The 17,150-nt window shown below is 38.9% G+C and overlaps 1 protein-coding gene across 5 annotated transcripts in view; it reads left to right on the top strand.

Annotated features, from left to right (window-relative positions):
• Nucleotides 1–17,150, top strand: part of INPP5F (inositol polyphosphate-5-phosphatase F) — an 83,841-nt gene that overhangs the window by 51,441 nt on the left and 15,250 nt on the right. For 3 of the 5 annotated variants that reach the window (XM_045803270.2, XM_087862660.1, XM_087862661.1), the window contains 7 exons: nt 162–341; nt 1,246–1,313; nt 6,759–6,883; nt 7,863–7,940; nt 8,853–8,973; nt 10,186–10,314; nt 15,808–15,925. In XM_045803270.2, the coding sequence (XP_045659226.2) occupies nt 162–341; nt 1,246–1,313; nt 6,759–6,883; nt 7,863–7,940; nt 8,853–8,973; nt 10,186–10,314; nt 15,808–15,925 (819 nt within the window). Of the gene's footprint in view, nt 1–161; nt 342–1,245; nt 1,314–6,758; nt 6,884–7,862; nt 7,941–8,852; nt 8,974–10,183; nt 10,315–15,807; nt 15,926–17,150 lie in introns of those variants that run through there. The other 2 variants (XM_045803274.2, XM_045803275.2) reach the window with 2 other exon arrangements.

The following is a 17,150-nucleotide window of genomic DNA, read 5'->3' as shown; positions in this document are numbered from 1 at the left end:
CATATAGTGATGAGTTTTGGGGAAGTTGTTACCGTTCTGGCTGGCTCTTGCACATTAGAGCCTTCAAGCTGTCCTGAAACACGTACTTGGTTAAGAAGCATATCTGATCAGCCTACATGCTCTTTTTTATGTTGCTGTTTTCTGTTTTCATTGTCTTTTAGGAATGCGTTATAAACGGAGAGGAGTGGATAAAAATGGGAATGTTGCAAATTATGTGGAAACTGAGCAGTTGATTCATGTTCATAATCATACTTTGTCATTTATTCAAACACGAGGCTCCGTGCCTGTCTTTTGGAGCCAGGTTGGGTATCGATATAATCCACGACCCCGACTGGACAAAAGTAAGCCTGTCAGTTACTCGGTTTGCAAATGATGATTTCAGAGAGAATATTTTTTTAATATTAGGTACTTTATAGATTTGGATTTCCTGGGCTAGATACTTCATTTAAAACAATAATGCATGGTGAAATTTAATAGTGATAGAGTATTTGCAAGAAGAATAATGATTGTTGACAATCGAAGTAAGTTATTTAAAAATAACAAATTCCCTAACAATAGAGTAAAATATAGCTTATTTCACAGATTTTAAACCGTTGTTTCCTTGGTGAATACTTTCTTAAATGATTACTTTTGGAAAAGGGTAAATGTAGCCAATATTGATAAAAGCAGGAAATATCTGAAGACGGCATCTACAAAAAACCAGATAAGATGCCTTTACTTAGATGTCTCACTGTGAAAAGTTTGTTGTTGTTTTAAATATTGAGGATTTAATTTCTTCCAGTATTTTAATGCTAGCACTGGAATAGCTAGGTCATGTCAGTCTAATCAGATTACTCAGTGAGGTTGATTTTAAAAATTGTTTACAGAATATTTTTCTCTCAAAACTCAATATGTATTTGTGAGAATCCAGTAAACCTTCAGTTTTTAATATTCATATTTGTAGGAGGGTTTGTGGTTTCTTATTATGAACTACATGGAACCCTTTCTAACAACAGGCCGGATGCATGAACAATAAACATCCTAGCTTCACAGCGTGCGCTTCCGATGTAGTTCGGTTCAGTCTGATTGGGAAAAAAGGAATCCGAGATCTTTGACTTTGCATTTTATTTTAAAATCCTGGTTTTGGACCATCTTAGTTACATTTGGTTGTCAAAGTATTGAAACGTAAAAGTAAAGATGGAATAAACACTAATTTCTGTCTCAAACATTAGAAGGAAAAATAGATTTTGTATCACTTCTTTGTAGGTGAAAAGGACACTGTTGCCTATTTCTGTGCCCATTTCGAAGAACAACTGAAAATTTACAAAAAACAGGTGGGCTTTGATCTGTAGTAATAAAATGTTCCTTCGTATTCAGCCATGGTTATGTATCTGTTTCTTTAAATTTCATGAAAATAACAAGGTACTATTCGTAATTAAGCAAGATGGCATCTTGTCATGAAGTCAAAGAGCACATAAGCTGAGAGTATTTTCAATGTTCTTTAAGAAGAATTATCACTGAATCAGCTACTTTAGACTGTGTTTAGAGAAGAGATCAGTCTACTGTCAGTTAATTATTACAGGCCAGGACGTATCTAGAGTAAGAAGTGAAAGGCATCTCTCAGTACCACTTAGTTCCGTCTCCTGAAGATAACAATTTGATATGTATCTCAGTGTCTTTTTTTCTCTGCCCATCTTTCTTATGTTTTCTTGTGTAGGAATGTGATCATGTAGACTAAAATCAAGTGAAAACTCTTAAGTAAAATTCCAAGTTCAGTAAGATGACCAGATTCAGATATGAGATTCATACAGAACAGTCAGTAAGTCTTATCCATTAGCAATGACCAGTCTGAATGTGTAATGCTGTAGGATGCATTTTTCTAACAGCAACAACAAAAAATAGGAAGAGATAACCTAAAACCCAATAAACATACAAAAAAGGTAGCATGTGTATGGAGGCGGGAAGTGGAAGAAAGAATGACTAAGAACACAAAAGAAAACCTGAATAAACGGAGAGAAAATACCATGTCCCCAGAGTGAAGGATTAATACTGAATAGATGTCAGTTCTTCCAAAATTAATATATAAATTTTGTGCAATCCCAAAGAAAGGCTGAGCAAGAAAATAAAAAGCAAACGCTCAGATTAAAAAAAAAAGTTCGATAATGAGATAAAGGCAAATGGGGAAATGAGAACTCTCACATTGCTAGTGGAATCATAAGTTGTTGGTCCAGCTGTTTTAAATGATATCAATCAAAATAAAATATGCTTATACTGTTAGTCCATAGTTTTGCTTTTTGATATCTACACTACATATTATATGTAGAAATCATTTCCAGGTGGATATGGATCTGAATGTGAAAAGTTAACCATAAACCTTTTAAAGGAAAATATAGAAGGTCTTTCTTTTCTTTCTTTTTTTTTTTTTTAAAGGCCCAAGGCCTTAGCCAAGCCTCTCTTTGGTGCCTCTAGAACATCTTTTTGGCCTCGGGTCTTAATCAGGACTTAAAAAGTGCCAGCCAGTACCTCAGTCTCTTCTGAGTTAAATTCATCTGTGATTTCTAGGGTCAGGCTTTAGAATATGAAGGCCTAATTAAAGTAATGCCCACCCCCCACTCCCTTGCTTTCAGGGAGATCACTCTTGAGAAATCTTTATATGTTTGTATAATTGATCAGACTTGACCAAGTTTGATCAGTTTTGCTGCTGAAACCATAGAAACAAATACATGCAATTAAATGTTAAAAATAAATAAAATAAAAATTTTTATAAAAATGAAAAAATAAAAAGCGCTACCCATAATGAAAAATATTGATACATTTGACTTTACTAAATTTTTAAGTTTTATTGAAGTTTTATCATTTATTTATTGAAACTATTAAAATTAGATACGACTTAAGTCACCAACCATAGTGAAAAATTAATAAATTAGACTTTATTAAAATAAAGAATTTCTGGGGGTGCTTGGCTGGCTCAGTCCAGAGAGCATGTGACTCTTGATCTCGGGGATGTGAGTTCAAGCGCCATGTTGGGTGTAGACATTACTTAAATAAATAATTTAAAAAATAAATAAAAAGGGGCCCCTGGGTGGCTCAGTCGGTTGAGCCTCCAACTCTTGATTTCAGCCCAGGTTGTGATCTTAGGGTGGTGAGATCGAGCCTGCGTCAGGTTCCGCTGCTTGTGCACGCACTCCTACTCTCTCTCAACTAAATCTTAAAAAAAAAAAAAATGAACTTCTGTTTATTAAAAGGCACCATTAAGAGAATGGAAAAGCAATTCACAAAGTGGGAGAACCTATTTCAGATTTCTTAAATACATATCTAGGACAAAAGACTCCTCTCTAGAGTTATTTTTTTAAAAAACCCCAACTTTTATAAAACTCCCCAAAAAAGATGTATGGCCTAAAAGAAAACTGGACAAAAGACTTGAGCAGAGTTCATGAAAAGGTATATTTGACAGGCCATAAACATATGAAAGGTGTTCCACTTCATCAACTATGAGGGAAGTGCAAACTAAAACCACTTACGCACCAGAATGACTAAACTAAAAAGATAGTCTATGCCATGTTTTGTTAAAGACATGGAACAACTGGAACTCTTAAACAAACAAAAAAGTTTAAGCCTACCTGAGAGAAACGCATGTTCACTCCAGGAGGCCTGTACAAGAACCCTTATTGCAGCATCAAAGTGACCTGGCTTCGTCAGGAGGTCAACAGATAAAGGGTGGCACATTTCAAGCGCTGGATGCGATTGCCTAGGAAAGAGGTAGATCTGTGTGTACTAGAGCGGAGAGATCTTGAAATCACACAGTAGAGTGAGAAAAGACTGTGTAACAGCATATGGTGTGTTGCCATTTGAAACCCACAAAACAAAACTGTGTTATTTATATACATGTAATTCTTTTCCATATATATGTTCTCACACATATACGGCGTGCACCGTTATTAAATCAGCATACCTTTGTATGGGCTGAAAGGGCACACTTCGTGCTGCTAACCAGTGTTACCTCCAGGGAAGGCTGTGGGTCTGGGTTGCAGGGAGGAAGGATTTGACCTTTACTTACACTTGAACTTCTTACAATGTGAATCAGTTCACGTACCAGCAATATGTGTAACTAGCATTACAGAAAACAAACCGCAGTTTAGATGTAACACATAGGGGTACCTGGCGGGCTCAGTCAAGGGAGCCCTGCAACTCTTGATCTCAGGGTTGTGGGTTCGAGCCCCATGTTGGGTATAGAGATTACTAAAAAATAAATAAAAACTTTAAAAAAAATGTAACCCATAATCATTGTAAGAATTGTAACAATACTGAGATGTGTAAAGGAAGCCGAAGAAATAAGCTGCTCAGCACCCTCGTCCCTGCTCTGTGTCAACTTTCTAAAACCTGTTTGTGCACATCAGTTGTACGGGTGTATGTACTGAGGAGACACCTCCTTCTTTCTGACAGCACCCCGATAATGTTCCCTAACCCACCTGCCTCCCCCGGGTAATTGCGGTCTGAGAGGTGGACCCGCAGGTCGGTCTGACTCAGGGTGGCACCACTGTTCCTGTCGCCAGTGATTGGTTCAGGCCCTGGCCTGTGTGTGTTCATTGGCGGTTTGGCCAGTGAGGTATGATGCGAGGGAAGTCTGCTGGGAAGCTTCTGGGAACGATTTCCTGCTCTAATAAAAAGAGATACGGGAACTAACAGTCCCTCCGTGGTGGTTGTGTCTGGACTTGATGTGCTGCTGCAGCGGTGTCGAAACCGTGACTAAACCAGCCTGCGGACTGACCGATATGCCGAAGATGGCAGAAAAGATGGAAAGATCTGGGACTGGTAGCACTGAATTAAGCAGTTCTAGAACCATGCAACCTCCTGACTTCTTGTTCCAAAGATCCGAGTCAGTGATTTGTCATTTGCAGCAAAAACCATCTTGACACACACAGATTTACACATTTATAAAATTAAGTCAAAAGAGGACTATACCATATATACTATTCTGCGACTGTTTTCACTTAATATCTCATGGCTGTTTTTTCTCTCTCTCTCTATTGATGGACCCTTAGGATATAGTTTTGGCTATCTCAAAAATTTTCCAGAAAACAACGTTCATATATTTTGGAACACGTGCTTTATAGAATACATCTCTGGAAGTAGAATGGCTAGATCAAACAGTATGCATTTAAACTTGATACCTACCACTCTGTTCCCAAGAAGATCACAACAGTTTCTACTCTCAGCAACAGTGGGAGCCAGTGCTCATTTCTGCATGTAATCACCGGTGCTGACTCTTACCTAGGATTCAGTTTTTGCCTCTGTATAGATGAAAACTAGTTTTCTGTTATAAATTTGTATTTCTTTGGGTTTTTTTCTTTTAGTTTTTATTTAAATTTCAGTTAGTTAACATATGAGGTAATGTTTCAGGTGTACAAGATTGTGATTCAACATTTCCATACAGCGCCCAGTGCTCATCACAAGTGCCCTCCTTAATCCCCATCACCTGTTTCTCCTGTCTCCCCACCTCCCCTCCAGTAACTGGCAGTTTGTTCTCCATAGTTAAGAGTCTGTTTCTTGGTTTGCCTCTCTCTCTGATTATTAACAAACTTGTAGCCTCATGTTTATTGGCTCTTTGTATATTTTCTCTTGTGAATTTCCTCTGTATCCTTTATTCTTTTTTGCTTACTGAATATATAGCACTCTTATATAGTACTGGTTTTAAGTTACAGGTGTATTCCCCCAGGTAGTTCTTTGCTTCTTTTTGTTTTCTTGTTTTACCTTTGCTTACTTACATTGTCGTCGGTTACAGAGGTTTTAAATTTTCCTGTTGTCACATTTGTCCATCTTTTTCTTTATGCCCTCTGGTTTTTAAGCTTAGAAAGTCATGTCCTGTCCTACAATTATGGAAACATCACTCCAAATATTCTTCTTTTTTATAACTTAAAAAGTATTTCAGTCACTAATGCATCTGTAATTTGTGTATAATGAGATGTAGGGAGCTAAAGTAAGTTTTTCCCCACCATTAGACAGTTATTCCAGTACCATTTATAGAATATTCTGTTCTTCTCCCAGAGTACTGTTATATTTTAGATTCCTCAGTGTACATGGGCCTGTCTCTTGGCTGTCTGTCCTGTTCTGCGGGTCATTCATCTGTTTCTACACACGCACTACCATCTTGACTGCTATAGACTTAGAGTAGGTTTTGCTCTCCAGTGGGTCAAGTCCTCCTTTATTATTAGTTTTCAGAACTTTTTCTGCATATTTATCCTTCCAGATGAACTTTAGAATTAACTTGTCAGGTCCATAGGAAGATCCTGATCAAATTTCGATTGGGATTGTTGAATATTTAAATTAATCTGGGAAGACTTGACATCTTTACAATATTGAATCTTGAATCTGGCTCCATAGTGTGTCTTTCCATTTACTCAGATTTGCTTTTTTGTATTTCAGCAAAGATTGATAGTGTCCATATGTAGGTCTTGTATATCTCTTTAAAAATTATTCTAAATAATTTAAATATTTGCTACGATAAAGGACCTAGTTCTTAATATGTATTCTAATTGGTTATTGCAAGTACGTAATGCATAAAATAGCTATTAATGCTGTCGACATACATGATTCTCATAAACCTAACTATAACAAGTGAAAGTCTAACTTTATGGGAAGAAAATTGATGCTTGAGGGGATAAATTTCTAACTGTGGCTATAACATATTTCTAAAACATAATTGCAAATAAAGTGATTAAAAACCACATTGAGTTCTTAACATCTGATTAAACTGAATTTGTTTTTCTTTACTCTCACAGGTTATTATTAACTTGGTGGACCAGGCAGGCAGGGAGAAAATTATTGGCGATGCTTACCTGAAGCAGGTGTTACTCTTCAACAGCTCACACCTCACTTACGTCTCATTTGACTTCCATGAACACTGGTAAGAGGGCTTCCTAACGGGAGTTCTGATCTGTTCCCATGTTTGTGGTACTTGCTGCCCCCGCTGCCTTAGCTTCTCGTCTTCCTATCAGGAAGAAACGTTTCTTCTTCTCATTGTTACTTAGTTTTGATTTTCATGTGGGCTTTATTTTGGCTAAAAATTTAGTTGTTCCTGGGGCGCCTGGGTGGTACAGCGGTTAAGCGTCTGCCTTCAGCTCAGGGCGTGATCCTGGCGTTATGGGATCGAGCCCCACGTCAGGCTCCTCCGCTATGAGCCTGCTTCTTCCTCTCCCACTCCCCCTGCTTGTGTTCCCTCTCTAGCTGGCTGCCTCTCTCTGTCAAATAAATAAATAAAATCTTTAAAAAAAAAAATTTAGTTGTTCCTGAAATATTTAGTCTGTCTTTCCCAAAACAACGTGGAGACAGAGAGTTCCACTTTTCCTTTTATCACTCAAAGAACTTCTGGAGCTTTTCCTTTCTGCTTGGGTCCAAGCTGGCAAACGTAATCGAGCCCCCTTACTTAAACATCATTCTGTTGTCTCGTCTTTATACTGTATTAGTAATACTTCTTTTCCTGTGGATAAACTTCACTAGAGTTTGCTGTGGAAAAACAATAACTGGTGAATCATTTTGATGGTAACTTTAACCTGTGTGTATTCTGAAAGCCAGGTTCTTTTGTCATAATCCTGGCTCTAATGTGGGTTCCTCTACCCAGGTATTGAAAATTTGGTGGGGAAAGGAGCTTCTGATACCTGTGATATGTTTCAGTGTATTTTTAAAAATATTTTCTTTCACAGTGCTGATTAATTATAAGCATTTATATAGTTGCCTATATAATTTATGGTAGTGTTAACCTCATGTACTTAAAGCAATAATTTTCTTAAATTTTCCCAAGCTATTTTAAATATTGTATCTTAAGCTAAAAAAAAAAAAACAAACCCTGTTATTAAACATTTTTTTTCTTTTGGCATGTATTTTAGCCGAGGAATGAAGTTTGAGAATGTTCAGACACTAACAGATGCCATTTATGACATTATTCTTGACATGAAGTGGTGTTGGTAGGTATTTCATAAGTCAATTTGATATAAACTCTCGGTCTGTGAGATCATATGGATTTGATTACTTGAAACTAAGCATTAAAATAATAGCGGCAAGCTGGAAAAGTATTTTCGTGTTTCTTGTTTTTGTTCCCAATTCCTATTTTCCTTTTCCAAAGAGTGTCGGTCATCAGGTATTGAACAGGGCAAAGGTGTCAGGGGGTCAGGCAAGGTGGAGTGACATGCTCTATGACTCTTTTTTAATTCCTTCTAATGCTCCATGGTCTACATTTCCTCTTTCTCTTCGCTCTCAGCATCCCTAACATGGCTCTGGGGTACTTGGTCTCAGTTTACAGGCATTTCAGAATTATCAGAGAAGGAAGGTGATCCTCAGACTGGAGGAGAGAGATTTAGGAAGAAGAAATAGGCTTGAAGGATAGGAGAGAACGTTCTATTAGACTTTAAGGCCGCAGGTGGCCAGAGAAATTAGACACGCAGGCGCGCTGCAGGACTCCTCACCGAGTGGTAAAGTGACTGTGTTCAGGCCACATGCATTTAGATGCATTTCTCCTTGAAGTCAAAAGGGGGGACAGGATGGTGTTTTAAAGTGCCTTCCGGCTTTAATGTATGGAAGAGCATACTCCGGGTTGTGCCAGCTCTGCTGAGTTGTCACGAGACTTGAGGCAAGTCATTCTGCACCTCAGTTTTTTGTTTTTCTTCAAAACAGGGATAATAACGTCTTTCTTATCAAGTTATCCTGTAAATTAACAACAGTGTCTACCAAGTAGTCAGTAATGCCTGTCACATAATATTCCAAACAAGTGGATAACCAGTGCTACTGGTGTAATTGCTACACTCTAAAGAATTGTGGTTTTTGAAAACCTTATTAAAGTACTTCATATTGTAAAATAATCCCAATCTATTTTCGAAAAGGGTCGATCAAGCCGGGGTGATATGTAAACAAGAAGGGATTTTCCGTGTCAATTGCATGGACTGCCTGGATCGCACCAACGTGGTCCAAGCCGCCATCGCCCGCGTGGTCATGGAACAGCAGGTAATTGGGGGGTCCACTGCGTTGTAAGTATTTGTTTCTCAATTTTTCCACATGTAAACCAGTAACTGAAATCGTTGTTCTGTAGAACATCCACAGCGTCCAGACAGCCTGGTTGCATTAAAACCTGGAAAGTACAACCTTCACTGGAAAAAGCTGAATTAAGTGGCATTTTCTTAAGTACTCATTTCAAAAATGTGAGGCCCAACATTTCCAGGTCGATCAGGTGTAGTCATAACCCTCCTTCTCTCGGCTCCAAATCCGGCCTTGTGTATTTGGGGCTGGGAGTCTGCAGCGCCTTCTGCTCAGCCCGCTGGCGCTGTGTCAGGCTCTGCCAGTAGGAGGCGCCAAAGGACGGCCGTGAGGCTGGAGGAGGCGGAAACTTCTTGACCTGTGTTGTAGCTCTCTTCGCGCCTTCTCTGCAGCTGTTGGTTCTTTTGGTGCCACAGAACCAGCCTTTATCCTGCACACCCCAGTCAGTGGCGGCCGCTTCCTGCAGTCCTAACGTCTGTTACTCAGTGCCCCCCTTTGGATCTTCAACCCCACAACACCTGAGTAATGAATTCGCAAGGCGGACGTTCTTAGCACGGTGTCTGGGCTTTTCTGATAGAACCTAGGGACTGTTTGAGATCGTGAGTCTCTCCCTTCTCGCGTTGCACTCAAGCAGCCAGGTTTTGAGTCTGAGCCCTGGCTCTGCTACCTCGTAGCTGCTGACCCCATGCAGAACCTCTGCCTCTACGCTTCTGTCTCTTCGTCCTTAAAATGGGCGTAATAAGAGTACTGATGGCAGCAGGGTGTTAGGAGGAATAAATGCGATAATTTGTATTTAAAAAGCTCTTAGAACCCCAGCCTCAGCGTCAAGTTCACACTGGCCAGTCACTTACTGCTCTGAACTGCTAATGTTGTTGTTTCAAGAGGCTTTTATGACAGTCTCACTTCATAGGCAAATTTAAAACAAAGACTTAATATAATATGAGCCTACACATTAAAAATTATACCGAGACGTTATAAATATTTCTACTTAATCATGTGTAGCAGTTGATAAAACTCTCCCTCTTTCAATTGTGCTTTATTTTGGAAAAGTCCGAAAACATCATTTCTTTTATTTAAGGGTCCGAGATTGTATATGAGCATGCTTCCTTTTTCTGCAGTGGGTATTTTATGCTATGGTTCCCTGACTTACATGTCGCTAATCCACCAATGTGTTAATTTTAGCTGAAAAAATTAGGTGTGATGCCTCCGGAACAGCCACTACCAGTGAAATGCAACCGGATCTATCAGATAATGTGGGCCAACAACGGGGACTCCATTAGCAGACAGTATGCTGGGACAGCTGCTCTGAAGGTAAATACCGACAGCCAGCTTTTGCGGATTATTCTGTGGGACACAGGATGGGGTTTTAAACCAACTTTATTTTTGGGAGAAAGATATGTGGCCCATAGATGGTAGTCTGTGTACTTGACTCCTTTTTGGAACGTTTGGCTCAGGCAGGGGTTACGTATTCCAGTTCTGCTGGGGCCAGGTAATGGGACCACCCATTCGCTTCAAGGGGGAGATGGGTGCAGACCTAACGAAGAGCATATCTTGTCTCGAGAGGGGGCTGTTCTACTGCTTCCTTATGGGGACAGAGGCCCAGTGTGGCTAGATCTTCCAGTTTTTCAAGGGAGTTTGGAAATCTGGAATTTCATGTGAAATAGTTGGTTTTTTAAATGTTACATGGATAATACATGTCTGTTGCTAGAATTCGATCCCTAGTATGATAATTTACCTCCACTGAATTTGAATCCCAACCCTGCCCCTTACTAGCTCTGCAACCTTGAGCAAGTCACTTAACCTCTCTGTGTCTGTCTCTTCATTTATAAAACAGGATAATACTAGACACACTTCAAGACTGTCATGGGATTATATGAGTTAATGCATGTGGGGGCTTAGACCATTCCCTGGCACACAGTAAATGTGCTGAAGAAATGTTTTATTATCTTTTTGTGGTGGTTATGAATAAGTCTTTTGAAGATCCTATAGAGCTAATCTTCACAGAATTTAATTTAAATATAAACTATAGTTACTGGTCACCAAATACTCCTTCTGTGGGCAGTAAGAAACAGTGGAATTAGTTTAAATTAGTTTTATGTTAATTTTCCTTCAAGGTAATAGTTCATCTCAGGATGTTTTATAAAAAATTGTATCAAGGTCTCAGCAGGCATCAGATAGTCCATCTTTTGGTTGAGTGATAAATATCAAAAAGCTTTTTATTAATTAAGGAAATTGGACTTTAGAAGTCCTTGTACAAGTTACTGGTTAAAGAGAAATACTTTTATGCACCCAACATCAGAACACCTAAATATATAAAGCAACAACTAACAAAATTAAAAGGAGGAATAAATAGCAGTATGATAATAGTAAGGGACTTATTTTTTTTTAAAGATTTTATTTATGTATTTGAGAGAGACAACATGAGCAGAGAGAGGGAGAAGCAGACTCCCTGCTGAGCAAGGAGCTGGACGCAGGACTCAATCCCAGGACCCTGAGATAATGACCTGAGCCGAAGGCAGATGCTTAACTGACTGAGCCACCCAGGCATCCCAGTAAGGGACTTTAATACCCCGTTCTCCACACAGGATCATCCAGGCAGAAAATAAATAAGGAAACAGTGAATTTGAATAGGACTGTAGACCAACTGGACCCAGCAGACATATATAGAACGTTTCATTTAGGAACAGCAGAAGACACATTCTTCAGAAGCACATGTGGAACATTTTCCAGGACAGATCATAGGTTAGGCCACAAAACAAGTCTCAACAAGTTCAAAAAGATAGAAATTATATCAGGTATCTTTTCTGACCACAATGGTATGAAACTAGAAATCAGTAACAGGAGAATTAGAAAATTCATAAATATGTGGAAATTAAACAACACACTCCTTACAATCAAGGGTCGAGGAAGAAATCAAAAAGGGTTAAATAAAAAAATAATTTGAAACAAATGAAAATGGAAACACAACATACCAGAACTTATGGGATGTGGCAAAAGCAATTCTAAAGGGAAAGTTTATAGCTATAAATGCCTACATTAGGAAAAAAGAAAGATCTCAACCTAACTTTACACCTCAAGGAAATAGAAGAAGAAAGTAAGCCCGAAGTTAGCAGAAGGAAGGAAATAATAAAGATTAGAACAGAAATATTTGAAAGAGAGACTAGGAAAAACAATAGAAAAGATCAACAAAACTAAGAGTTGGTTTTCTGAAGAGAGAAACAAAATCGACAGACCTTTAGCTAGACTAATCAAGAAGAAAAAGGACTCAAAATTATAAGTGAAAGTGACATTACAACTGATACCACAGAAATACATAGAATCACAGGTGGCTACTCTGAACAATTATATGCCAACAAATTGGACAATTTAGAAGAAAGGGATACGTTTCTAGAAACATACAACCTACCAAGACTGACTTATGAAGAAAAAGAAAATCTGAGCAGACAAATGAGTAAGATTTGATGAATCAGTAAGCAAAACCTCCCAAGAAAGAAAAACCCAGGACCAAATGGTTTCACTGGTGAATTCTACCAAATACTTAAAGAAGAATTAATGCCATTCTTTCTCAAATTCTTCCAAATGGAAGGGGAAGGAACACTCTGAAATTCATTTTATGAGGCCATGATACCAAAGCCAAGACACTACAAGAAAAGACAATTACAGGCCAAGATCCCTGATGAACGTAGATGCAAAAATCCTCAATAAAATGCTAACAAACCAAATTCAACAGCACATCGAAGGGGTCACACGTGATCAAGTGGGATTTATCCCTGGGATACAAGGATGGTTCAACATATGCAAACCAATAAATGTGATACGCCATATTAATAGAGTAGAAGATAAAAACCGTATTATTTCAGTAGATGCAGGAAAGGCATGTGATAAAGTTCAACATCCTTTCATCCTTTTGAGAGAAAAACTCAACAAATTGGGCATAGAAGGAGTGTACCTCAACATAGTAAAGGCCATATACGGCAAACACAGCTAACGTCGTAGTCAGTGGTGAAAAGCTAAACACTTTCCCTCTGAGATCAGGACAAACCAAGGGTGCCCACTCACCACTCCTATTTGGGTTAGTACTAGAAGTTCTAACCAGAGCAATCAGGCAAGAGAAAGAAAGAAAAAGCATCCACATCAGAAAGGAAGAAGTGAAATTGTCTGCAGATGACATCGTCTTATCCATTAAAAAGTCCTAAAGACGCCACCAGAAAACTGTTAGAACTAATAAATGAATTCAGTAAAGTTGCAGGATACAAAAGCAACATACAAAAATCAGTTGCATTTCTATGCACTAACAAACTATCTGAAAAATAGATAAAATAATTCAATTGACAATAGCATCAAAAACAATAAAAATACTTAGGAATAAATTTAACCAAGAAGCCAAAAGATTTGCACACTGAAAGCTGTAAGACACTGATGAAAGAAATTAAGACACAAATAAATGGAAAAGTATCCTGTGTTCATAGGTCAGAAAAATTAATACTGTTAAAATGTTCATACTACCCAAATCCGTCTATAGAGTAAATGCAATTCCTATGAAAATTCTAATGGCATGTTGGCTAACTGAACATAATAAAACAATAAAATTAAATTTAAAATTAAAAATTCTAAGGGCATTTTTCACATAAATAGAAAAACAATCCTAAAATTCATATGGACCCACAGACCTCTTAAGAGCCAAAGCAGTCCTGAGAAAGAACAAAGCTGGAGGCATCACTCACCCTGACTTCAAACTGTGTTACAAAGCTGTAGTAATCAAGACGGTATGGTACTGGCATAAAAACAGACTTATAGTCCAAGGGGATAGAACTGAGAGCTCAGGAATAAACCCACACATATACAGTCAACTAATATTTGACTAGGGAACTAAGAATACTCATTAGGGAGAGAGAGTCTCTTCAGTAAATGGTGCTGGGAAGATACTCACAATGTGAAAGAATGAAGTTGGACCCCTATGTTATACCACTCACAAAAACTAACTTGAAAGGTATTAAAGACTTAAATGTAAGACCTGAAACTTTATAGTTCGATCCTACAAGAAAACATGGGGGAAGCTCTGAGACATGGATCTCAGCAGTGATTTTTCAGATGTGACACCAAAAGCGTAAGTGAGAAGAGTAAAAAAACAAGTGGGGCTGTATCCAGCGACACAGCTCAGCACAGCAAAACAAAACAGAATGAGAAGACAACCTGTGGAATGGGAGAAACTATCTGCAAACCATATACCTCATAAGGGATTAATATCCAAAATATATAAGGAACTTCCATAGCTTAGTAGCAAAAAAAACAAATAATCTGACTGGAAAAAATGGGAAGAGGACCTGAACATTTTTCCACGCAAGACATACGAATGGCCCACAGGTACAGGAAAAGGTGCCCAGCATCAGTAGTTACCAGAGAAATGGCAATCAAGACCACAGTGAGATAACCACCTCATACCTGTTAGAACGGCTGTCACCAAAGACAAGACAAGTATTGGCAAAGATGTGGAGAAACGTACATTGTTGGTGGGAATGTAAATTGGCACAGCCATTATGGAAAACAGTATGGAAGGTCCTTAAATTAAAAACAGAACAGAGGGCGCCTGGGTGGCTCAGTTGGTTAAGCGTCAGACTCTTGGTTCTGCTCAGGTCATGATCTCACGGGTGGTGGGATCGAGCTCTGCATCGTTCCGGGCTCTGAGCTCAGCAGGGAGTCTGCTGGAGATGCTCTCCCTCTGCCCTTCCCCTAACTGTGCACGCACTCGTGGTTCCTCTCTAAAATAAACTTTATGAAAATAAATTTTTAAATGTCATTAAAAAATAGAACAGCCATATGATCCAGCAATCCTATTTATGGGTATGTATCGAAATCAGATCAGCGTCTCAAAGAGCTAGCTGCCCTCCCATGTCCGTCGCAGCATCATTTACATTCTTTATGATAGCTGAGACCTGAAAACAACCAACCTGTGTCCGACAGTGTGAATATTGAGCGAGCGAGTGACGGGTGTGTGTGGCGGGGGTGCTGGGAGGGCGTGTGTGCGATGGAATACTATTCAGCCATAAAAAAGAAGGAAATGCGGCCTTTGCAACAACGTGGGTGACCCTTGAGGGCATTGTGCCAAATGCAGTAAGCCAGAGAAAAACAGATACTGCATGATGCCACTTATACGTAGAATCTAAAGAAATCAAACTCAGAAGCAAGAGTTTGGTGCTTACCAGGGGATGTGGGTAATGGAGAGGTGATCGAGGGCACAGCCTTCCAGATGAGTCACTGCGCTCTGGGGACTTGCCCTGACACCTCTGTTATGAAAGGCAAGAGAAATAAAGCAATTGAAATCTTCACTGGATCATTCTACAGAGATTGTAATGGGCAGCGAGGTACAGAAATCTCTGTTCCTTCTCTGTATACACACACGTCCACATACAGTGGTTAAATCCCATCGTAATAAACTCTAGGGAACCATTCATACTTTCCCACATCGCAAATTTGTGACTTTTGAGTATCTTACCAGTTTGAGGTTTGAAAATCTTGTTGTTACATAGGAAGATTTGACTTGTAAATTATAGAAATTCTACAGATGACCAAGAGTGGATTTACTTTAAAGCACCATCTAACTGTGAAGCCTTGATGCCACAAATAGCATTTTAATTATTTGTTGTGCTCGGGTCACAGCCCAAGCTAGTAGATATTTTAACTTAACTACATTATTTAGAAATTATAAAAGCCTATAGAATTTTGGTTTTGTATTGAAAGCCCACATTGACTTGGGGAACGTTCTTATGTTTGAATCAATTGTCAAAATCACTTCTTCCTTGACAGGGTGACTTTACAAGGACAGGAGAAAGGAAGTTAGCAGGAGTTATGAAAGATGGTGTTAACTCGGCAAACAGGTATTACCTGAATCGATTTAAGGATGCTTATAGGCAAGCTGTTATAGGTAAGGAACGTGAAGGCCTTTCTTTCTTTAAAATTTGTCATTCCTCTGTGACTAGTGTTTCACAGAAACCAACTTCATTAACATAGTTCATGTTTTATATATACTTGTGTTTCTATATTCAGCATCTTACCCAAGAAATCAAATTCAAATTTTTACTAGACTAGAATTTGACGAATTTTTTAGGCTGAAGCAACAAAAGCAACCTTTCATTTCCATACGTATTTGTCAGTTTTCTGTTCATGTCACAGACAGCAGAGTTGAGGTTCCTGGAGTATGAAATGAGGTAGCCTAAAACCTCATCCACGGGGAACTCCCCATTCTACTTGTTTTCCCATTACTCAAGGCAGAGACATGTAGTGAGATGTCTGTCTTTCTCTCTTACGACATTTATCATATGTTCTTGCTCTGGACAACACACAAGCCTTTCCCGTAAGAATGAATGAACATAATATCAGGGTACCAAATTTAGGGATTATACTAAACCAATTCTTATCATTATCTGGAAGAGGAAATGGAGGGTGGCTTGCTCCGTGGAATTCATATGTTGGCAAATTTTTAAAATTTAATTTGCATGAAAGTATTACCTCACAGGATTGAAGTAAATGCAGAGCATTCTGGATTAGAGCCAAAGTAACAGCTTGTCCTGTGGTCTCTGAGAATATTTTTTAATCCTATTTTTTTAAATCTGAGTATTTGTTATATATGAAATAGTAGGGCCTCGACACTGGGCAGTTAGGAATTTGAGATGTTTGGTGTAAAGAAGTTTGGTTTCTGCCATGGGTAGTGTAGATGTTGACTGAAAAACTGGATTTGAGGCGTTTAATCAAGTAAAAATAAGCTACCTTTCCTCCGTTGATTGATGTAGCAGCTCAGTTACGTCACTGAGGACCCGGGCTCTGTCCCTCTCTCAGTCTGACCATCGTAGCATCAGCTTCACCCGAATCTTGAAGCTGGATTTCTTCGAAGGTGAGAGAGAGAGGCCGGTAGCAGTCTGGGTTTACTGTCTCCCCTGGTAAGGCCAGTGGTCGCACCTCTGTCCCAGAAGCTGCCCGTCTTGCTGTCCTGACCGTCTGTGGGAATGGATTACAGTGCTTTGTGAAGCTTGAGCCACGTGCCACACCACGAAGAAGTCAGCTTGTCTGTTCAGTTCCTATGCCCATTTTAAAATTGGCTTGTCTTTTTGCTATTGAGTTGTAGAAATTCTTTATATACTCTGAATTACAAG

This window comes from Ursus americanus, chromosome 6, assembly GCF_024610735.1.
Source record: "Ursus americanus isolate L20-20 chromosome 6, mUrsAme1.1.p, whole genome shotgun sequence".
Taxonomy (NCBI): Eukaryota; Metazoa; Chordata; class Mammalia; order Carnivora; family Ursidae; genus Ursus; species Ursus americanus.
This window is presented reverse-complemented; position numbering and strand designations above follow the sequence as displayed.